The following is a 20,603-nucleotide window of genomic DNA, read 5'->3' as shown; positions in this document are numbered from 1 at the left end:
AGTACCCCAACTGGCATAAAAAGTTCTAGTAAAGAGATCTAGCTGACATGGAAAATGAATATTTTTAAGGTCTGAATTGGGGACAACAAGTAGCTTTGCAGGATATGTATACGAGAAAGGTGACTTTGGGACATTTTCAAATGAGGCTACTGAAAAGATACATTGAAATTCAAAACCATATTTAAATGGCTTTAGATGTGAAGGTCAATAACTTATAGAACAATTGTAGTCCATCTTCAGTGGATGTATTAAAGGCAACTTCTACAGAAATAATTCAAAATAGACCTCATAGAATGATAGACTGGTAATTCTAACCAAGATATTTATCCCGGTGAATGTGAACAGAATTGCATTTTAAAAACTTTTCAAACATTTTATTTGAGATAAACTTCTTCAACATACATAAATATAGTAACAGCAAACAATGTAAAATGGTATGCACCTATGTTATCATGTAAACCAATGAAAATTTAACTAGAACACCAAGTCTTCAACATGTAACATTATATACCAACATACAACAATCTTACTACCAAGCTAATGAACATTTCTGCTCAACATTCTTTGTTTCTTATACAATAAAACTGTACATCAGCACTCTTATGTCATGAAATATTCAGTTTACAAAAAAGTTAAAAATTCAAAATTCATTGAAATATATGGAAGATTTCACGAGGTTTCAGTAACATGCGGATATAACAAATAGCAATTAAAAAAAGCTTGCACTTAACAAACTTTGAAGTAAGAAAAAGGCTATTCCACAGTATTTTTACTCTTTCATATCATATACCAAGATGGTATCTCATCTTTAAAATTTTGTATTTGCATATTTTTGTAATTTTTTGGCAACATGCACCTTCACTTCTAAAAGTACACCTTCACTTAATCTAAAGATACTCATCATTTGGAAGTTTTTAACTTCATATAAAAAAGTATTTTAAAAGTTACAACTTCAAAAATAAATACTATTATACTCTAAAGTATTATAGACATTTAGGTATTGAACTGTTCAGATATGATCTGGAAGCTACAAACTTTGTGTAACATCTTTAGATAAAATGCAACAGAATATACTGTAAATATCCTGGCATCAGTTTTCGATGTTTTTCAGTTATGTAACTGATCCTGTCTTTATAATCATGTCCTGCTGTGAGAATGTAGAAATGTCTAGTTAGTCAGTGTCAGTATTGCTACAATCTGTTTAAAACCAACCAAAGCCATATATAAAAGACTATGAAAGTACTTTGAAAGTAAATCTAAATTCCAGAAACTTCATCAATTGGTTACATAGGAAAAATCCTCAAATAACATTTCAATTTCTGTGGCAGCGGTAATGTTTCTGTTTGAAACCTGAGACAATGGTGAGTGAAATGTGACCTTACTGAGCGCCGGCACAAGATGCTTAGAGGCAGAGGATTGTAAAGATGCTCTAAAATCCACATCTTTAATTCAAGGTCAAAGTTCAAGATATCAAACAATTCCTCCAATGAGGCATCATCACTGAAGAGGTAACGTTCAAGGTTCAAGTTCATTCCTGCTTCCACCAGTAACCTAACAATGTCAACGTTCATGTTTTCTAGAGCAAGAGTTAGTGCAGAGCCATCTTGATGATTGCTGCACGTTTCTGTTTCTTTGCCTTCATTGTCATCACTGTTTGCACCATGATTTCCATCCTCAAGGTCAGGGTCATTGTCAAGTTCGCGGTCGCTGTCATCACTTTCCTCTGTGGTGTCAAAATGAGCATCAATATCAGCACCATAGGATATCAGAAGCTTTGTGACTTCAAGCAGTCCATTCATAGCACACACATGTAAGGGACTGAGTCTTTGGAGCTCAAACGAAGACTCGCAGATGGTGGCATTGACAGAGCAACCACAGTCTAGCAGTGCCTTAACAGCATTATAATTACTTTGGTATATGGCAGAGTGTATAGGACGCATGCCTTCATTATTTGGTTTGTCTAGGTCACAGCCACTCTCTACCAGCATTTGCAAGAGTTTCCCTGGGTTGTTTTTAACATGCGATACAGCATGAACTAGGGTGTTTCCTTGCAGGTCTTTCATATCAGAGACTTTCAGTCCTTGGGCGATGGCCTCACTAAGCAAACATACTGCAATTTCTACCTTCCCACTACATTTGGTCATAGAAAGCATGATTGGACTCTGGCCATCCTGATTACCCACAGACAAGTTGGCACCCTTCTCCAGCAGTTTTCTCACCAGGGCCAGGTTCTCAGTGGCAACTGCTAGATGCAGCGGAGTCCCCTTCTCTTCTATGGAGCTGGTTTTCCAGAACCTAAACTGTGGCCCTTGCCCATACCATGCCACATCATTGATATTTGCTCCAGCTTCCAGAAGCATGTCTACAATGTCCAAGTTCTCGTTTTGCACAGCGTGATGGAGAGGACATTTGTTGGATGTGGTCTTTGCATTGACATCAGATCCTGCACCTATCAGCAGTTTTGCAATGTCAGTGTGATTGTGAATGCAGGCAAAATGCAGTGGACCAACTCCAAAGTGTGTTCCCCTGTTCACGTCACATACCGTATAGGGATCACTGAGCTGTAACTTAGCGAGGCGATCATCAAGAATTTGATGGGTCTCATCTCCAGAACCACTAGAACCAATTTCTGTCTCTACGAACTGCAGCTGTTTTTGTTGTTGTGAGTGTTTTGGTACTTCCCTTTGTGATTGCTGTGATTGTACAGGTTCTTCTTGACAATGAAGCAACTGCTGTTGCTGATGTTCAAGAAGTTCCTTTTTATGACCCTCATTTGCTGTACTCAACAGCAGCTCTACAGCCTCTTTATGTCCCAGCCTACAGGCAATATGCAGCGGGTTCTCCCCCTCAGTCTGGTTACATATATTCACACGGCATCTCCCTGAGGAGATGAGCAGTTTGGAGATTTCTGTGCTATTTTGAGTCACAGAATAATGGAGGGCCATGCTGCCTGTCTTGTCCTTCTTATTAACATCACAATCTGGTGTGTTGACTAACAGCTGTACTATATCCATAAGTTCTTTCTCTGTGGCAATAATAATGGGTGGTTTTAAAGAGATCGGGTCCTCCCTGTTCACTCGGCATCCTCCTTGAATTAACATTTTTGCAATGTCAACAAAGCCTTTTCTCAAGGCTAAACATAGAGGGCTCTCCCCATCATAATCCTGGACATTCAAGTTGCATTTGGCTTGGATGAGGACCTGCACAACCTGGGACTGGTTGGCGTTGATGGCGGCACACAGAGGCGGTCCTTGCATCCCAAACCCGTGGTCAATATCTGCTCCTTTGACTATCAGTCTCTCCACCATAGCCACATTGCCAGTTTTTACAGCAGTGTTTAAATGCTGCTGCAGGCTCATGGCGCTCTATCTTCAGTGCAGCACACTGCAAAGTCTGTTAAGAGAAAATGCAGTGCTTACAGCTGTGAATGGGTTGTTGAACATTATGAAAGAGTAAATTAATGCACAGTGTATATTGTACTGTAGTGTAGTAAAGTGTAGACGTGACTTGTGAGTTGTTTAAACAGTAACAGGTAATGGAAAACTTCCCTTCAGTTTCAGCAGAGAATTGTTCGATTGCTTAGAATTGCTCGTGGAATAAAATTTGCTGTTTTTCTTGTTTTTTTTTTCGATAATAATCTTTGGTGATCAGTTCCAGTGGAGTTTTAAGTAAACCAGTCTTTGTTGACCACATGGAAGGAATGCATTGACTCCAGCCAACAAAGGAAAGATCGACTGGCTACACGCGGAGAAAATACCTCTCTACCTTACCATGACATCCATTCATTTCTCAACAGACTTACATTTCTCCAAAATGGGGCGGGCTAACTATCTTCGTTTGGAGATCTGTCAGCTGGACATCACTTCTGAATCTGAATTATGAAAGTTTTGCAACATTCGTTTTGATTTGTTGAAGTGGTCACATGAGGAGCATAAACCAATCGAAGTGCGCTTTGCAAAAATTCACGCACAAAATGGCTGCGCCCACGTTTTCCACGATTTTGTTTTTTTCTGTAGGTTAAAGACTGATTATTCCAATAACAACAAGAAAAGTAAGTTAAATTTGATATACTTTTTAAAGTAGGATTTACTGATTTTATTTCAGGTATCATTTTGCAATGACAGTCGTTTCTTAGAAAGATAATTTCCATACCTTAACAGATGGTCGCTTTGACTAATTTTATTGTAGCAGGATTACCCCTGCTTGTAGCTTCCCTCAACTAACAATTGACAAGTTTTGTCTACTTTACGAGTAGCACCCACATATGTATAGATGTATAAATGTATTGTTTACTAGTCATTAGTGAGGCTTGCTGTATATTCTAGCCCCCACGACACATTTCTCTGTCTGGAGTAAAAGTTGTAATAACTACTGTAATATTATTAGAAATTGACTTACACCTACAGTTTATTTATAAATCGGAGACAAATTTAAAAAGACTCATATCTTAACATAATTTTAAGACAAATCGTTTCATGCTTGCCCAGTGGTACATATTTGTTTTTGCATTTATAAGTCTTTGTATATTTATTTGTCTACTATCAGTACTTAATTATTTTCTCCATGATTTAAAAAAGGCTAATTGTACCACCAGCGTTAGCGCTGGCGGTACACATGGTTTTAGTCCCGTCCGGTCCGTTCCGCCGGCTCCTGCGGCTCCGCCGCCATGTTACCGTTACCGCTTCTCCTCCTAGACGGTAAGGGCCCCCATACCCATCTCTTGGATTTAGGTCACCTATAATCTCAACTCGTTCCACGTAAAATTTGGGCTTTGTCGGTATTGGGGTCTAGGTGTGGCACTCATTGCAATGCACCCTTGTCCAAAAATGGCAAAATTAAATGCTAATTATCTACCCTACGGAAGGAATTATGGGAAAAATTTCTACAGACGGCTTTCCAAAAGTCATATGTGTAGATTTCAAATATGCCCTTGGATTTGACCTTTGACCTTTATTTCAAGGTCAAACGGGCAAAAATTTTCAAAAAAATGAATTTTTTTTCGAAAAAAAATTTATTTGCGCTGTTATTCAGACACCACACAGACTTAACCAATAATATTATTGGAAAATGTTACCCTTCAGGTCATCTTTCATCTGTGTGAATTTTGGGTCAATCGGTGCATTTTCACGGGTGTAGCGGCCATAAGATACCGAAACTGAAAACTGTCTCTAATTCGGGAACCGTTAATGCTAGAGACCCATTCTTTTTTGCATTTTGTAGAGCATGTAAAGCCCAACACTGGGGGTGGTCTCCGTTTTTTTGTATTCCATACGGTTTTCGAGTTACGCTGTATCAAAAAGTACATTTTGGTGGTTAAAGCAAAATGTGCAGTACGGTAATGGATAATAAATTTTGAACTCCGGAAAAATAAAACATAAGGCCTGGCAAAGCAGGCAACTTGTGGTCAAAAATGACATTATTTCATCAAATTTGAACATATGGAACTTCAGTGCACCTCCCATTTCAAGAATTTTGACCAAAATGACCTTTTCTTTATTTTAATTAATTTTTTCCGTAGGAAATTTATTGCACATTATGGTAACTCCAAAATTATAACATTTAGTCCCTTATATCTCCAACACTGGCAGAGATAAGTCCATAGTTACTATTGAAGTTGAATAGGAAGTCATGTACTGGCAATCTTACTGTGACCTTGAAATTGACCTTTGACCTACTTTTCACCATGAACTGAACTTTGCAAATTTTGCCTCCCTTTTATCTCCAAAACTGGCAGAGATAGGTCCATAGTTACTATTGAAGTTGAATAGAAAGTCATATACTGGCAATCTAAATGTGACCTTGAAATTGACCTTTGACCTACTTTTCACCATGAACTGAACTTTGCAAATTTTGCCTCCCTTTTATCTCCAAAACTGGCAGAGATAGGTCCATAGTTACTATTGAAGTTGAATAGAAAGTCATATACTGGCAATCTAAATGTGACCTTGAAATTGACCTTTGACCTACTTTTCACCATGAACTGAACTTTGGAAATTTTGCTTCCCTTTTATCTCCAAAACTAGCAGAGATAGGTCCATAGTTACTATTGAAGTTGAATAGGAAGTCATATACTGGCAATCTAAATGTGACCACCTTTTAATTGACCTTTGACCTACTTTTCACCATGAACTGAACTCTGCTAATTGTACCACCAGCGTAGGCGCTGGCGGTACCCATGGTTTTAGTCCCGACCCGTATGTTCCGCCGGCTCCTGCGGCTCCTGCGGCTCCTGCGGCTCCTGCGGCTCCGCCGCCAAGTCACCGTTACCGCTTCTCCTCCTAGACGGTAAGGGCCCCTGTACCCATCTCTTGGATTTAGGTCACCTATAATCTCAACTCGTTCCACGTAAAATTTGGGCTTTGTCGGTATTGGGGTCTAGGTGTGGCACTCATTGCAATGCACCCTTGTCTAAAAATGGCAAAATTAAATGCTAATTATCTACCCTACGGAAGGAGTTATGGGAAAAATTTCTACAGACAGCTTTCCAAAAGTCATATGTGTAGATTTCAAATATGCCCTTGGATTTGACCTTTGACCTTTATTTCAAGGTCAAATGGGCCAAAATTTTCAAAAAAATGAAATTTTTTACGAAAAAATTTTTTTTTGCCCTGTTATTCAGACACCACACAGACTTAACCAATAATATTATTGGAAAGTGTTACCCTTTGGGTCATCTTTCATCTCCGTGAATTTGGGGTCAATCGGTGCATTTTCACGGGAGTAGCGGCCACAAAGTACCGAAACTGAAAACTGTCTCTAATTCGGGAACCGTTAATGCTAGAGACCCATTCTTTTTTGCATTTTGTAGAGCATGTAAAGCCCAACACTGGAGGTGGTCTCCGTTTTTTTGTATTCCATACGGTTTTCAAGTTACGCTGTATCAAAAAGTACATATTGGTGGTGAAAGCAAAATGTGCAGTACGGTAATGGATAATAAATTTTGAACTCTGGAAAAATAATACATAAGGCTTGGCAAAGCAGACAACTTGTGGTCAAAAATGACATTATTTCATCAAATTTGAACTTATGGAACTTCAGAGCACCTCCTATTTTAAGAATTTTGACCAAAATGATGTTTTCTTTATTTTAATTAATCTTTTCTGTAGGAAATTTATGGCACATTATGGTAACTCCAAAATTATAACATTTAGTCCCTTATATCTCCAAAACTGGCAGAGACAGGTCCATAGTTACTATTGAAGTTGAATAGGAAGTCATATAGTGGCAATCTTACTGTGACCTTGAAATTGACCTTTGACCTACTTTTCACCATGAACTGAACTTTGCAAATTTTGCTTCCCTTTTATCTCCAAAACTGGCAGAGATAGGTCCATAGTTACTATTGAACTTGAATAGGAAGTCATATACTGGCAATCCAAATGTGACCTTGAAATTGACCTTTGACCTACTTTTCACCATGAACTGAACTTTGCAAATTTTGCTTCCCTAATATCTCAAAAACTGGCAGAGATAGGTCCATAGTTTCTATTGAACTTGAATGGGAAGTCATATACTGGCAATCTATTGGTGACCTTAAAATTGACCTTTGACCTATTTTTCACCATGAACTGAACTTTGCAAATTTTGCTTCCCTTATATCTCCAAAACTGGCAGAGATAGGTCCATAGTTTTTATTGAACTTGAATGGGAAGTCATATACTGGCACTCTAAATGTGACCTTAAAATTGACCTTTGACCTACTTTTCACCATGAACTGAACTTTGCAAATTTTGCTTCCCTTTTATCTCCAAAACTGGCAGAGATAGGTCCATAGTTACTATTGAAGTTGAATGGGAAGTCATATACTGGCAATCTAAATGTGACCTTAAAATTGACCTTTGACCTACTTTTCACCATGAACTGAACTTTGCAAATTTTGCTTCCCTTATATCTCAAAAACTGGCAGAGATAGGTCCATAGTTTCTGTTGAACTTGAATGGGAAGTCATATACTGGCAATCTATTGGTGACCTTAAAATTGACCTTTGACCTACTTTTCACCATGAACTGAACTTTGCAAATTTTGCTTCCCTTATATCTCCAAAACTGGCAGAGATAGGTCCATAGTTTTTATTGAACTTGAATGGGAAGTCATATACTGGCACTCTAAATGTGACCTTAAAATTGACCTTTGACCTACTTTTCATCATGAACTGAACTTTGCAAATTTTGCTTCCCTTTTATCTCAAAAACTGGCAGAGATAGGTCCATAGTTACTATTGAATAGGAAGTCATATACTGGCAATCTAAATGTGACCTTAAAATTGACCTTTGACCTACTCTTCACCATGAACTGAACTTTGCAAATTTTGCTTCCCTTATATCTCCAAAACTGGCAGAGATAGGTCCATAGTTACTATTGAAGTTGAATGGGAAGTCATATACTGGCAATCTAAATGTGACCGTAAAATTGACCTTTGACCTACTTTTCACCATGAACTGAACTTTGCAAATTTTGCTTCCCTTTTATCTCCAAAACTGGCAGAGATAGGTCCATAGTTACTATTGAACTTGAATAGGAAGTCATATACTGGCAATCTAAATGTGACCTTAAAATTGACCTTTGACCTACTTTTCACCATGAACTGAACTTTGCAAATTTTGCTTCCCTTTTATCTCCAAAACTGGCAGAGATAGGTCCATAGTTACTATTGAAGTTGAATGGGAAGTCATATACTGGCAATCTAAATGTGACCGTAAAATTGACCTTTGACTTACTTTTCACCATGAACTGAACTTTGCAAATTTTGCTTCCCTTTTATCTCCAAAACTGGCAGAGATAGGTCCATAGTTACTATTGAACTTGAATAGGAAGTCATATACTGGCAATCTAAATGTGACCTTAAAATTGACCTTTGACCTACTTTTCACCATGAACTGAACTTTGCAAATTTTGCTTCCCTTTTATCTCCAAAACTGGCAGAGATAGGTCCATAGTTACTATTGAACTTGAATAGGAAGTCATATATTGGCAATCTAAATGTGACCTTAAAATTGACCTTTGACCTACTTTTCACTATGAACTGAACTTTGCAAATTTTGCTTCCCTTTTATCTCTAAAGTTACGCTGTATCAAAAAATACATATTGGTGGTGAAAGCAAAATGTGCAGTACGGTAATGGATAATAAATTTTGAACTCCGGAAAAAAAATACATAAGGCTTGGCAAAGCAGACAACTTGTGGTCAAAAATGACATTATTTCATCAAATTTGAACACCTGGAACTTCAGAGCACCTCCCATTTCAAGAATTTTGACCAAAATGACCTTTTCTTTATTTTAATTAATTTTTTCTGTAGGAAATGTATGGCACTTTATGGTAACTCCCAAATTATAACATTTAGTCCCTTTTATCTGAAAAACTGGCAGAGATAGGTCCATAGTTACTATTGAACTTGAATAGGAAGTCAAATACTGGCAATCTTACTGTGACCTTGAAATTGACCTTTGACCTACTTTTCACCATGAACTGAATTTTGCAAATTTTGCTTCCCTTTTATCTCTAAAACTGGCAAAGATAGGTCCATAGTTCCTATTGAACTTGAATAGGAAGTCATATACTGGCAATCTAAGTGTGACCTTGAAATTGACCTTTGACCCACTTTTTATCATGAATTGAACTTTGCAAATTTTGGTTCCCTTTTATCTCCAAAACTAGCGAGATAGGTCCATAGTTACTATTGAAATTGAATAGGAAGTCATATACTGGCAATCTAAGTGTGACCTTGAAATTGACCTTTGATCTACTTATTAGCATGAACTGAACTCTGCTAATTTCTTTCTCTTTTAACTCCAAACCTGGCAGAGATAGGTCCATAGTTACTATTGAACTTGAATAAGAAGTCATATACTGGCAATTTACTGTGACCTTGAAATTGACCCTTGACCTACCTTACGAAGAACTTAAATTTGATTGTACCATATATATTTTTTGCAATAGTTTAAAAATTCTTGTTGATTGCATTTTTACAGCTTGTCAAGCACAAAACTGGTGGCTGTGTCCCTTATTTTGTGTATGTGGGGGTCTATACAAATGCGCTTGCTCCAGCTGGTGGTACAATATTCGGAGGCGGTATCGCCTCTCTGATCCTCTAGTTTCTTTCTCTTTTAACTCCAAACCTGGCAGAGATAGGTCCATAGTTACTATTGAAGTTGAATAGGAAGTCATATACTGGCAATCTAAATGTGACCTTGAAATTGACCTTTGACCTACTTTTTATCATGAATTGAACTTTGCAAATTTTGGTTCCCTTTTATCTCCAAAACTGGCAGAGATAGGTCCATAGTTACTATTGAACTTGAATAGGAAGTCATATACTGGCAATCTTACTGTGACCTTGAAATTGACCTTTGACCTACTTTTCACCATGAACTGAACTTTGCAAATTTTGCCTCCCTTTTATCTCCAAAACTGGCAGAGATAGGTCCATAGTTTCTATTGAACTTGAATATGAAGTCATATACTGGCAATCTAAATGTGACCTTGAAATTGACCTTTGACCTACTTTACACCATGAACTGAACTTTGGAAATTTTGCTTCCCTTTTATCTCCAAAACTAGCAGAGATAGGTCCATAGTTACTATTGAAGTTGAATAGGAAGTCATATACTGGCAATCTAAATGTGACCTTAAAATTGACCTTTGACCTACTTTTCACCATGAACTGAACTCTGCTAATTTCTTTCTCTTTTAACTCCAAACCTTGTAGAGATAGGTCCATAGTTACTATTGAAGTTGAATAGGAAGTCATATACTGGCAATCTAAATGTGACCTTGAAATTGACCGTTGACCTACTTTTTATCATGAATTGAACTTTGCAAATTTTGGTTCCCTTTTATCTCCAAAACTGGCAGAGATAGGTCCATAGTTACTATTGAACTTGAATAGGAAGTCATATACTGGCAATCTAAATGTGACCTTGAAATTGACCTTTGACCTACTTTTTATCATGAATTGAACTTTGCAAATTTTGGTTCCCTTTTATTTCCAAAACTAGCAAGATAGGTCCATAGTTACTATTGAACTTGAATAGGAAGTCATATACTGGCAATCTAAGTGTGACCTTGAAATTGACCTTTGACCTACTTATAAACATGAACTGAACTCTGCTAATTTCTTTCTCTTTTAACTCCAAACCTGGCAGAGATAGGTCCATAGTTACTATTGAAGTTGAATAGGAAGTCATATACTGGAAATTTACTGTGACCTTGAAATTGACCGTTGACCTACCTTACAATGAACTTAACTTTGATTGTACCATTTTAAGTTATATATATTTTTTGCGTATTTTGAAAATTCTTGTTGTTTGCATTTTTACAGCTTGTCAAGCATAAGACTGGTGGCTGTGTCCCTTATTTTGCGTATGTGGGGACTATACGAATGCGCTTGCTCCAGCTGGTGGTACAATATTCGGAGGCGGTATCGCCTCTCTGATCCTCTAGTTATTATTTCAGTTCACATTTTGAAATGCCTGAATACAGCCAGTGATGTGCTCAGCCAGATGATCAACCCTCATATCCAGCAAGGATGGGGATACATGGCCTCTCCTCCTTCATTCAAGATAACCCCCATCTTCTCCAGGAACACAAACTCCATGACACAAAGATTATCATAGACGGAAACAACTTGTATCATTTCCTTCACTACAATTATCGAATTCCTTATCACTGTGGTGGAGATTATGATACTTTTGCAAAGAATATACGGGACTTCTTTAACACTTTGCGGACCTGTAATATTTCTCCTGTTGTTGTGTTCGATGGAGGGTATGAGAGTGATGATAGAAAACTACGTACCACCCTGAGGAGATCCCAGGAGCGAATTCATCTTGCAGGTAAATGAAGGACTTTTTCTAAATGTACCTGTCATTTTATGTTAATCTCTTAATCCTGTAGAATGAAATTTTGTGAAATTTAGAGAAACTTTTTATGTGCTGGAAGAGTAATATGTTAAAAAATAAATTTATATTTTATTCAGTTTTTGAAGTCAAATTCATGTGATCCAAAAATAATCTTTTTTTATTATACATTTTAAAAACTTTTTATTTAAATGTTTTAAATGATAGTATAAATCATATTTTTTATGCATATTACATTTTATCATATTAACAGGCTTCATCTCCCAAGGCATGCGAGGGAAAATACTTCCTATTCTGGCCTATGAAGTGTTCCGTGATGTCCTTGTTGAGCTGGACATTTCCCACCTGACATGTGACTTCGAGGCTGATGACCAGATAGCTGCTTTAGCCAATGAGTGGAACTGCCCAGTGGTCAGCAATGACAGTGACTTTTATGTATTTGATGTTCACTGTGGCTACATACCATTTGACCACATAGATCTCAATGTACAAGTGTATAATGAACCTGATGTTGATTCTGATGGAGGGCATGGGATGCTGGGAGGCTGTGTGGATGCTAGCAGAGAAGAAAAAGAATGCAAATATCTTCGAGCCCGTATTTACAGGGTTCACAACTTCTTGCAACATTTTAGTTGTACACATACAGTAGCATTGCCAGTATTGGCAGCTTTGTTAGGGAATGACTTTGTTGACAGCAGGGTGTTTGAAACATTCTTTGCTCAGGTGCCTCTTCCAAAAGGGTCCAAGCATGACTTTTTTACCAATAAGAGGCATAGCAAAATTATTGGACTTATGTTGTGGATGAAGAACTTCAGTACTGTGGAACGCATTACAAACCAACTGCTCCCTCATATTCAGAAGGATAAAAGAGACAAAGTTACTGAGATTATAAAAAAATCTGTGGAAAATTACACTAATCCCACAACAAAACTGGCAGATTTTTTCAGCAGTCCTGTTGAAAAAGAGTTGGGACATCTACTGACTTATGATCAGTGTATTTTGCCAGCTTGGTTTGCTGAACAGTTTAGATCCAGCAGGGTTCCCAAGTTAATGCTGAATGCTGTTTCTCTTCATCGAATTTTTTTATTGGCTCAGGTTGAGGACATGAAACAATCAAGCTCTTATACATGTTCTAGAAAACTCAGGCAAATTATATATGGTTTATTACTAACTCATGATAAGAACTGCAACAAAGAAATAACTGAAAGCACCCAGACAAATGATATCAATAAAGGGGCAAATAAAGAAATTAGTATTACAAAATCAACAGAGGATGTAATGACCAATGAGAAGTTAGTAAAGGATTCATCAGACAATGACAAAGATGTATCAAGTGTTGCATATATCGTTGAGTATGACAGAGAAAACAAGTCACAGAGAAAGATCCCAGTTGAGCCAATGTTTGAAATACCACAATATGGACCTCTCCCATCACTGAGTTCCATTCCAGCACTGAGCTGTCAGGAAAGAAGGGACCTACTGGTCAGCTCCTTACAGCAGACTGGAATAGAGAGGTTGGATGAGGTGGCAGAAATGTTTCAGCTGGTCCTAAGGGGCATGGTTTTCTGGATTATGAATGCACACCCCAGAGTGACCCAGCTCCATGTCAGTGTGCTGCTTGTGACTCTTATTAAACTAGGTAGATTTTTTTTTATTCATTATTTTATTCATCCATTAAAGATGTAAGACATTTGCAGTTTATAAAGTCTGTTGAAGTACGGTAACATTTCTTTTATTTTCCTCTGCTTATTTTTTAATTATAAAAAGATAGTTGACAAATATTATTTAACTGATTGACTTAAAGAGATCTGCCTTTGATTGTTTCTATCAAGTATCTTCCAACTAGTGTCAAATTAATTCTAGATATGTTAATTATTGTTTGCTTATCTTTTCAGCTGTAATAGATCTAACCTGCATCAGAGCAGGTCTCAAAGAACTTCCACAAATCAAACAACCAAAAGGCAAGGGAAAGAGAGTTGCCCAGTCAAAGATCCAGAAGAGTAGGACCAGTCCCCCACTGTCCACTGATGCCTGTGTGTATGTTGACAGCCTGGAGATGGACATCAAACTGACCACTCTAAGAACTGCCCAAGAAAGATTACATAAGTTCATGGCAGCCCCTCAGCACAGTACGGCTCACCCCTTTAGTTCAACAGTTATTCATGGTTTTGCTCAGTATCAAACCTGTCTCCAAGCTGTGACATACTTGAACCAATTACTGGTAGAGCCTTTTCACAAGATTCACCCTGCATTGATTTTCAATGGGACATTTGCATACAATTTCTATCAAGAACTCAAAGTCAGACCCAATCCAGATTTGTTTATTAGTGAGACTTTAGGAAGGGCTGGTCCCATATCGGAGTTTTATTTTGAACTTTCTGAAAAAGTCCTATCTTCTTTGCCCATTGTTGGTTATTTTCAGCACGTGTCACAGATGAGTGCCAAGAAAAGTAAAAAGAAAACACCTAAGAAAAAAGCTGGAGAAGAGAAAATGTTAATGAACCAGGACAGCGACTCGGAGGAAAGGTCAAAAACTCCTGATGTTGAAAAGAAGAGGGTGAAATATGCTGATGTAGAGAATAAATTTTCTAGTCTTGTGATTGATGATGATGATGATGATGATGATGACAGTGATATTGACTTGATATAGTAGACTTCACTTTTGGGATGTTTGATAAATAAATGCTGTCACTCATGTCCATAAAGCATCCTAAAGCTGGTTAATGTAAGTGGTGTGCCTTTGAATAGGTAAAAAAAGATATGGATCAATGGTTAATGGTACTAAATGAAATAAAGTTACTTACTGAACGGGTTCATTTTTTATTTTAATTTATTTGCATAAATAGTGTATTGTGCACGGTCTCCATTAATGCAATAAATGAATAACAAAAGTTGCTGAGGCTACATGCAGACGTCTCAGAAGCCTGGAAGAGCTTTTTAATCATTGAATACTTGTTCTCACTTTCTTTATCTAAGATTTTTGAGAAAAATGCTTGGGTTGGTTGGTGGGTGAGTTGAAGCAGTTTATAAGGCCTACAATAGGGCTGTAACCTGTGATGCTCCTTTAAACACTGATTGAAGGAAACGTAAGTGATGAAGTGGAAGCTAGAAGGAAAAGGACTAATAATTTATAATGAGCCAAAATTTATTTTTCATGAAAAAAGATGAAGGTGAAGTACTTGATAGTTTGGCATCTTTAGGAACATGATAATCAATCTGTAACAGCTAGTCCTTCAGGCGCAAGTTTTCATCTGAGTTGCATTCATAAGTGTGTTGAAAGCACTGCTGGTGCTTTTAGGTGGAGGACTCGAAAGTGGTAGTTACACGTTAGAAATCTTAATTATTGGCCTGATACTTTTATATGCTTTTCACTAACACTATGTCAATTAGTGTTATGTACTCTCAGTCAAGTGTTTTGGTTGGTCATTTTCCACACTAAACATTTTAAAGAAAAGAGCACCCAACTTATAATAAAAACAACAACAATAGATATTAAGTAAGCTTAATAACGGCAAATTGTATAATTTAAAGGCCTTTAATTTTGAAATTAAACAAGCAGTTTGGATTTTCTTTAACATTCGCACACAGAATATATATTTCACAGGTAGTGTGGATATGATTAGAAAAAAACTCAAACTGTGGAACATTTGTCTTCAATTAATTTATTCTTAATCAAATAATATAAATACCTCAATATGAAACATGTTGAAAACATACATGTGTCTGGTGGGAGTTCAATATACAGATACTCATTGTAAATTGAAATGAATATAGCTCAGCTTGTAATTAAAATTGTACCCTGCATTTTAACAGTAATAATATGAATCAAATCACTTAAGTTTACATGTGATCATCAAAAACAAGGTTATAACGAAGTGTTATCAAAGTTAAAGTTATATTAACTCAATTTTCATAGTAATGAAAATAAAGGTTTTTTTTCATTAAAAAAATTAATTGCATATTGGTGGGTATATCTGTTGAATTCTTTTTCAATATAAAATGTGAAAATAGAAGAAAATGTAAAATCTTGCTAAATTTGTTATTTGTAAAAAAGGATGAGTGTATAACGAAATAAAATATTCTATAAGAAAAAATCTTGTAGGTCTTACACTTTTTCAATTTTCAAAAATGTTGAACAGCACAAATACATTTCGGTGGGTACATGGAAAAAGATAATTTTCCTTTACACTGATCCATTCAACTTAAAATATGAACACATTTGAACTGGTATGCGTAGAATTTAAAAATTAAAAGAATGTTTGTATAACAATGACATAAAATATTCTATAAGAAAAAAACCTTGTACGTCTTCTTACGCTTTTTCAATTCTTAATAATGTTAAACAGCACAAATACATTCTGGTGGGTACATGGAGGAAAATAATTTTCCTTTCAACTTAAAATATGAACACATTTGAACTGGTATGTGTAGAATTAAAAAACTATAAGTAAAAATTAAAGCTAATTTAAAAATCCTTTCAACCTCCCTGGATTTTCTTATCAAAAACATCAGTTTTCTGAAAGTGGTATAAATTGCCCCTATATTGTCATTCTTCACTCACTTCAGAGGGACATTTATTGTCAAATAGTGTGACCATTGAAAATATGTCCTTAGAGTCAGTCGGCCATCCATACTTAGGTGATAACATATTATCAAATATGAATGGCTTCAAAAATGCAAAGAAAAGAAGAAATGGTACATGTTTGTGAACCCTATATTATCAAGGAATAAGTGTTTTTGGCCAAATATTAAAAGATATTACAAAAAATTGCACAATTCGCTATTTCCCTTTGCCACTGTTATAACTTAAATGGTACTGATGAAATACCTTAAAATAAATTCAAAGTATTATTTTCATAGTGCCCTTGATTCATTTTTTTCTCACTCCCATGTTCAAGTTTAAAAAGACACCCTACGAGGAGTCCCTCCCCTTTTCAAAGCATCCTTCTCTTTACTATTAATAATTGATTTCACTTTGGGTGACTCCAGGTGCCCATCTTTTGTCCCATGCCCTGCACAGCTTTCCTCCTCCTCATCCGAGTCCACATAATCTATGCCCTCAATATCCAAAAACGGACACTTCCTGGCAGTAACTGGACAGTAGCTAGGACAATCAAATGGGCATTCCTTCTTTGTTAAAGGAATTTTCTTATACATCTCCTCATTGACATACTCATTCAGGGCCAGGTATTCTTGCAGCTTCTTTGGCAGTGGGAGGTCCAGGACCTGTGTGGAAGGATACGACCCAATGGCGGCCCGTATAACAGAACGGCACAGGGCAGAGAGGGACGCAGGTTGACTAGATTTGGCAAATAACCATTCAAACAGTTCTGGCTTCTGGTACAGAGAAAGGGGTAGGTTGCGCTCCAAGATCCACTTTTCATATATATAGTATGGATTGATTTCTTGCAACAACTTCATCAGCTGGAAAAGTCCCTCAGAGGCAGCCAAGTAGAAATAGGAGTTCTCTTCCTTAGGACGTTTCAGTTTGCAACCCATGTGGACTAGAGTTATTGCACAGTTCTCGCTGTGGATTTTGATAGCATGCTGCAGGGGTGTCTCGCCCCATTTGTACTTCTTCTGCATATTATAGCCAAATTCTACAAGTATGCGGCACATTGCTGCATTGTGTTGATCTACTGCTATAGTCATTGGCGTTACACCTTCCACTGATGCTGTATGCATATGTATACGGTTGGTCAGAAGAAGTTCGGCAATGTCGTACCTTCTGTAGGCCACTGCGTAATGAAGAGCGTTGTACCTGGTGTCTGTCTTGGCATTGAGATTACACAGGGAATTGATTAAGACTTCACAGATTTCTTTGTTGTCTAACTGAACACATCTGAAATAGCAGAGAAAAAATCAAGATAATGAAGACAATTAAACAACAGATGAAAGGTATTTTGAATAATTTTCCAAAATGAGAAACCTATATGCCAAAATTTAAAAAAATATTCAATAAAAAATCACCCAATGTATGCATTCACTTGTCTCTGAAGTCAAGGAGTTACAACAGAAACATCTTCAAATTTCAACATAAACATTAAGAAGACATTTTTAAATATAACCAGTGTATAACCAGCATGTAAAATAAAATATTCAAATAACTAAATTTTAAATATACATATTTCTTTGACAATGGTATCTCCTCCGGTAAAACAATAAATTATCCAAAAAGGTACAATATGTCAAGATCAAATGAGTAGGCTAATAACATGGTCTGTTTAATGAAATAGAAATGACTCACTTCATGAGTGGTGATTCCCCACCCACATTAAACCCCAGTATCCTCAAGTTCACATTGGCCCCAGCATGGATCAGAAGCTGACAGACCTTGGCAGAATTGCTGAGGATGGCCCTGTAAAGGGGTGTGGTGCCTGGAATAGATTTAATTTAAGTAGTAAAGATATGTTCTACCAGTACAAGTGTGCTCCTCAGCTCAGAGCAAGTCAGCATGAGGCTATGCGTAATAGACAGGGATGTGTGCAACTCAACACCAAGGTGTGAAATCACCTCCACTGATACATATAGGGGGTATGTCAGGTGAGGATCACATTCCTGTTCATCATCTCAGTTCCCACAGGGTGTGATACAATAATTTTGTAACAGACTACGTAATAGCAGACCCTGTGGTCAGAGAGTAACTCCTAAGTCAAGCATCCATATTTGCTGCTCTCTATCAGGCTGTTTTGTCTGCTTGGATGAATAAACTCTGAATTTCAGAGGTCACTTGAAGTTCATTTCTATTGTGAGTATGCTTACAGGGAAATTCCCAGTAATTTTTTAACTCAAGATGGATAAAGAAGAATTTGATTATTTATAACAACTTTAATATCTATTTAATGCTGATGTTTCAGAGGTCCCTTCCAGATCAGCAATCACAGAATCTGGACTACCACTAGTTTATTACAGGCATAAGTTTAAAAATAGGAAATATTTTTATTAAACCTGCCCAAGGGGTAGAAAAACAATACTTATTAAAAAGGATATGCTTGGTAAATTGTTGAAAAGATAAATTGAATGCAAGTGAAACAGTGAGTGAAACAGTGAGTATAATGTAAAATATGATAAATAAATAAATAAATAAACAAAAGTATATTTTTTTAGAAACTCCTACCTGACTCTTTATCCAGAATATCAACATCACAGTCATGAATCAGCAGCTGGTCAACAAGCTCTGCATTACCATGCATTGCAGCCCACCTTTTTAAATGATTGAAATGTATTGCATCATACTTAAGTCAATAGTCAATATAACAAGGAACTGGTTTTGCTGCAGAATTTAGAGTAAAATAAGCTAGTCAGTGTAAAAAGTAACAAATATAGGCTACTGTGAAAATTGCTTTTTTGCATTTACTTCTGCAAACAGAAAACACTGAATCAAAACCTACATCTAAAAGTTTTTGAACAAACTGTCAGTCCGAGTCTGTTACTACTTAAACCATCATTTAAGTTATTTACCGTACATCTAAAGGACATGCCTGATAGTAAAGGGCAATCTGTGTTTTTTTACTCACCAAACAGCCCTTTTGCCTTTCTTATCTTCCAGATTGACATTAGGTATCATTTTATTTCCTGGCTGTAAAAGTACTTTAGCTACCTCAAGGTTATTTTTTTCACAAGCAAGTAGAATCCCTGGTGGTTGCAGGGGATCATTTTTATCTACCCAGTTGACATCAACATCTCTTTTCCTCAATAATATCTTTAGTTTCCTGTGGTTCCCTTCACGAATTAGCTTGAAGAATTCTGTGGCTTTAGGGGGTTGAACAGGGGGCTTCTTTCTTGCAATGTCCCCTTCTTGCACCTGGGTAGCATCTTCCTTATTAATGTCCCCTGTAACCTGTGTGCTGTCATCTCGTACATGCTGGGTTTTGCTGGGATTTATCCCTTCTTTCCCTAGATCAACTTCCCCATTAGGCTCTAATTTCTTAGCAGAAACTGATGTTTTATCTGTGACTTTCGGTGTCTTTGCCGTGGATGTTGTGGTTTTTACACTTTTTTCTCTTTGTGTGGCTGTCTTGGGTCTTACTGTAGTAGCCGTCTTTCCAGTTTGAGTGGGCATGTTCCATAATACTGGTAATTGCAGTGGGTATTCTGTTTGAAACTTCACACTACAAAAGTAAATAAATAAATAAATGTATAAACAAGTAAATAAAAAGAGTACACATACCGTGTACAATCAGTGTAAATAATGCAATATTGACCAACTTGGAGGGTGATGGTGAGATTTAGGCCTTGGTCACTATTTTTTTTTTTTTTTTTTTTTTAGCTGTCAGGATTTTAGATAAAAATATTTTTTGGATCTTTACAAAATACCCCTGTCCTCCTACCGTGACCTGTGTATGTTCTAGAGTCCCCTCCCGTGGTCTTGGGGAATCATTGGGGAAAAAGTGAGCTTATCACTCAATGGACCATAAAAACAGAAATTTCTATATTTATGAATGGACTAAACTGTCCACGGTACCAGTATGGTCATGCCTGTTACTTGAGAAAGCAACCATTCCAACTTGTGACAGCTCGTCAAAAACAAAATATGTCAATCCTCACATAAACTGCAACGTAATGCCTGTTAGAAAACTAAAGATAACGTGGAAATAACGAGATATTTAGGGATCGATTGCAGAAAACTTACTTTGTGTACCTTCACGACAGCGACATCTTTACCGGAGGATGACGGGATATAATTAGGTATTCCTAAAATTAGGCAGGGTATGGAACAAATTACTGACTTAAAAATCACCATAAC

At 36.9% G+C, this 20,603-nt stretch overlaps 3 protein-coding genes across 4 annotated transcripts; 1 reads left to right on the top strand and 2 right to left on the bottom strand.

The window, feature by feature from the left end:
* Positions 1-353: 353 nt before the first annotated feature.
* LOC106178922 (uncharacterized) lies at positions 354-3,938 on the bottom strand. The gene is made up of 2 exons (XM_013562289.2): positions 3,803-3,938; positions 354-3,393 (listed from the first exon to the last, which is right to left on the bottom strand). The coding sequence occupies exon 2, from the start codon at positions 3,357-3,359 to the stop codon at positions 1,284-1,286; it is 2,076 nt and encodes a 691-aa protein (XP_013417743.2). The 5' UTR covers positions 3,360-3,393; positions 3,803-3,938; the 3' UTR covers positions 354-1,283.
* Positions 3,883-14,669, top strand: LOC106178921 (single-strand DNA endonuclease ASTE1). Its single transcript, XM_013562288.3, has 4 exons — positions 3,883-4,051; positions 11,454-11,833; positions 12,111-13,496; positions 13,753-14,669. Exons 2-4 carry the CDS (start codon positions 11,527-11,529, stop codon positions 14,505-14,507), a joined length of 2,448 nt encoding a protein of 815 aa, XP_013417742.2. The 5' UTR covers positions 3,883-4,051; positions 11,454-11,526; the 3' UTR covers positions 14,508-14,669.
* An 834-nt stretch (positions 14,670-15,503) lies between these two features.
* On the bottom strand, positions 15,504-20,570 carry LOC106150852 (ankyrin repeat and SOCS box protein 16). 2 transcript variants are annotated; one of them, XM_087011035.1, is made up of 5 exons: positions 20,490-20,570; positions 19,375-19,968; positions 18,975-19,060; positions 18,105-18,234; positions 15,504-17,699 (listed from the first exon to the last, which is right to left on the bottom strand). In XM_087011035.1, exons 2-5 carry the CDS (start codon positions 19,917-19,919, stop codon positions 16,757-16,759), a joined length of 1,704 nt encoding a protein of 567 aa, XP_086867161.1. In that variant the 5' UTR covers positions 19,920-19,968; positions 20,490-20,570; the 3' UTR covers positions 15,504-16,756. The 2 variants fall into 2 exon arrangements, with proteins under 2 accessions (XP_086867161.1, XP_086867162.1); XM_087011036.1 differs by having other exon boundaries at positions 20,499-20,539.
* Between the last annotated feature and the right edge of the window lie 33 nt (positions 20,571-20,603).

This window comes from Lingula anatina, chromosome 4, assembly GCF_051362555.1.
Source record: "Lingula anatina isolate TDL-2025a chromosome 4, LinAna3.0, whole genome shotgun sequence".
NCBI lineage: Eukaryota > Metazoa > Brachiopoda > Lingulata > Lingulida > Lingulidae > Lingula > Lingula anatina.
Note: the sequence above shows the minus strand (reverse complement) of the source record. Positions and strands in the feature narration are given on the sequence as shown.

Excerpts from the sequence above, each read along its gene's own strand:
- LOC106150852 (XM_087011035.1), bottom strand. The coding sequence starts at position 19,919 with ATGCCCACTCAAACTGGAAAGACGGCTACTACAGTAAGACCCAAGACA. Across the intron at positions 19,061-19,374 it reads AAAGGCAAAAGGGCTGTTTG|GTGGGCTGCAATGCATGGTA; the intron begins GTGAGTAAAAAA and ends TCATTTAAAAAG. Across the intron at positions 17,700-18,104 it reads GGGGAATCACCACTCATGAA|ATGTGTTCAGTTAGACAACA; the intron begins GTGAGTCATTTC and ends CTGCTATTTCAG.
- LOC106178921 (XM_013562288.3), top strand. The coding sequence starts at position 11,527 with ATGGGGATACATGGCCTCTCCTCCTTCATTCAAGATAACCCCCATCTT. Across the intron at positions 11,834-12,110 it reads GGAGCGAATTCATCTTGCAG|GCTTCATCTCCCAAGGCATG; the intron begins GTAAATGAAGGA and ends TCATATTAACAG. Across the intron at positions 13,497-13,752 it reads TGTGACTCTTATTAAACTAG|CTGTAATAGATCTAACCTGC; the intron begins GTAGATTTTTTT and ends TTATCTTTTCAG.
- LOC106178922 (XM_013562289.2), bottom strand. The coding sequence starts at position 3,359 with ATGAGCCTGCAGCAGCATTTAAACACTGCTGTAAAAACTGGCAATGTG.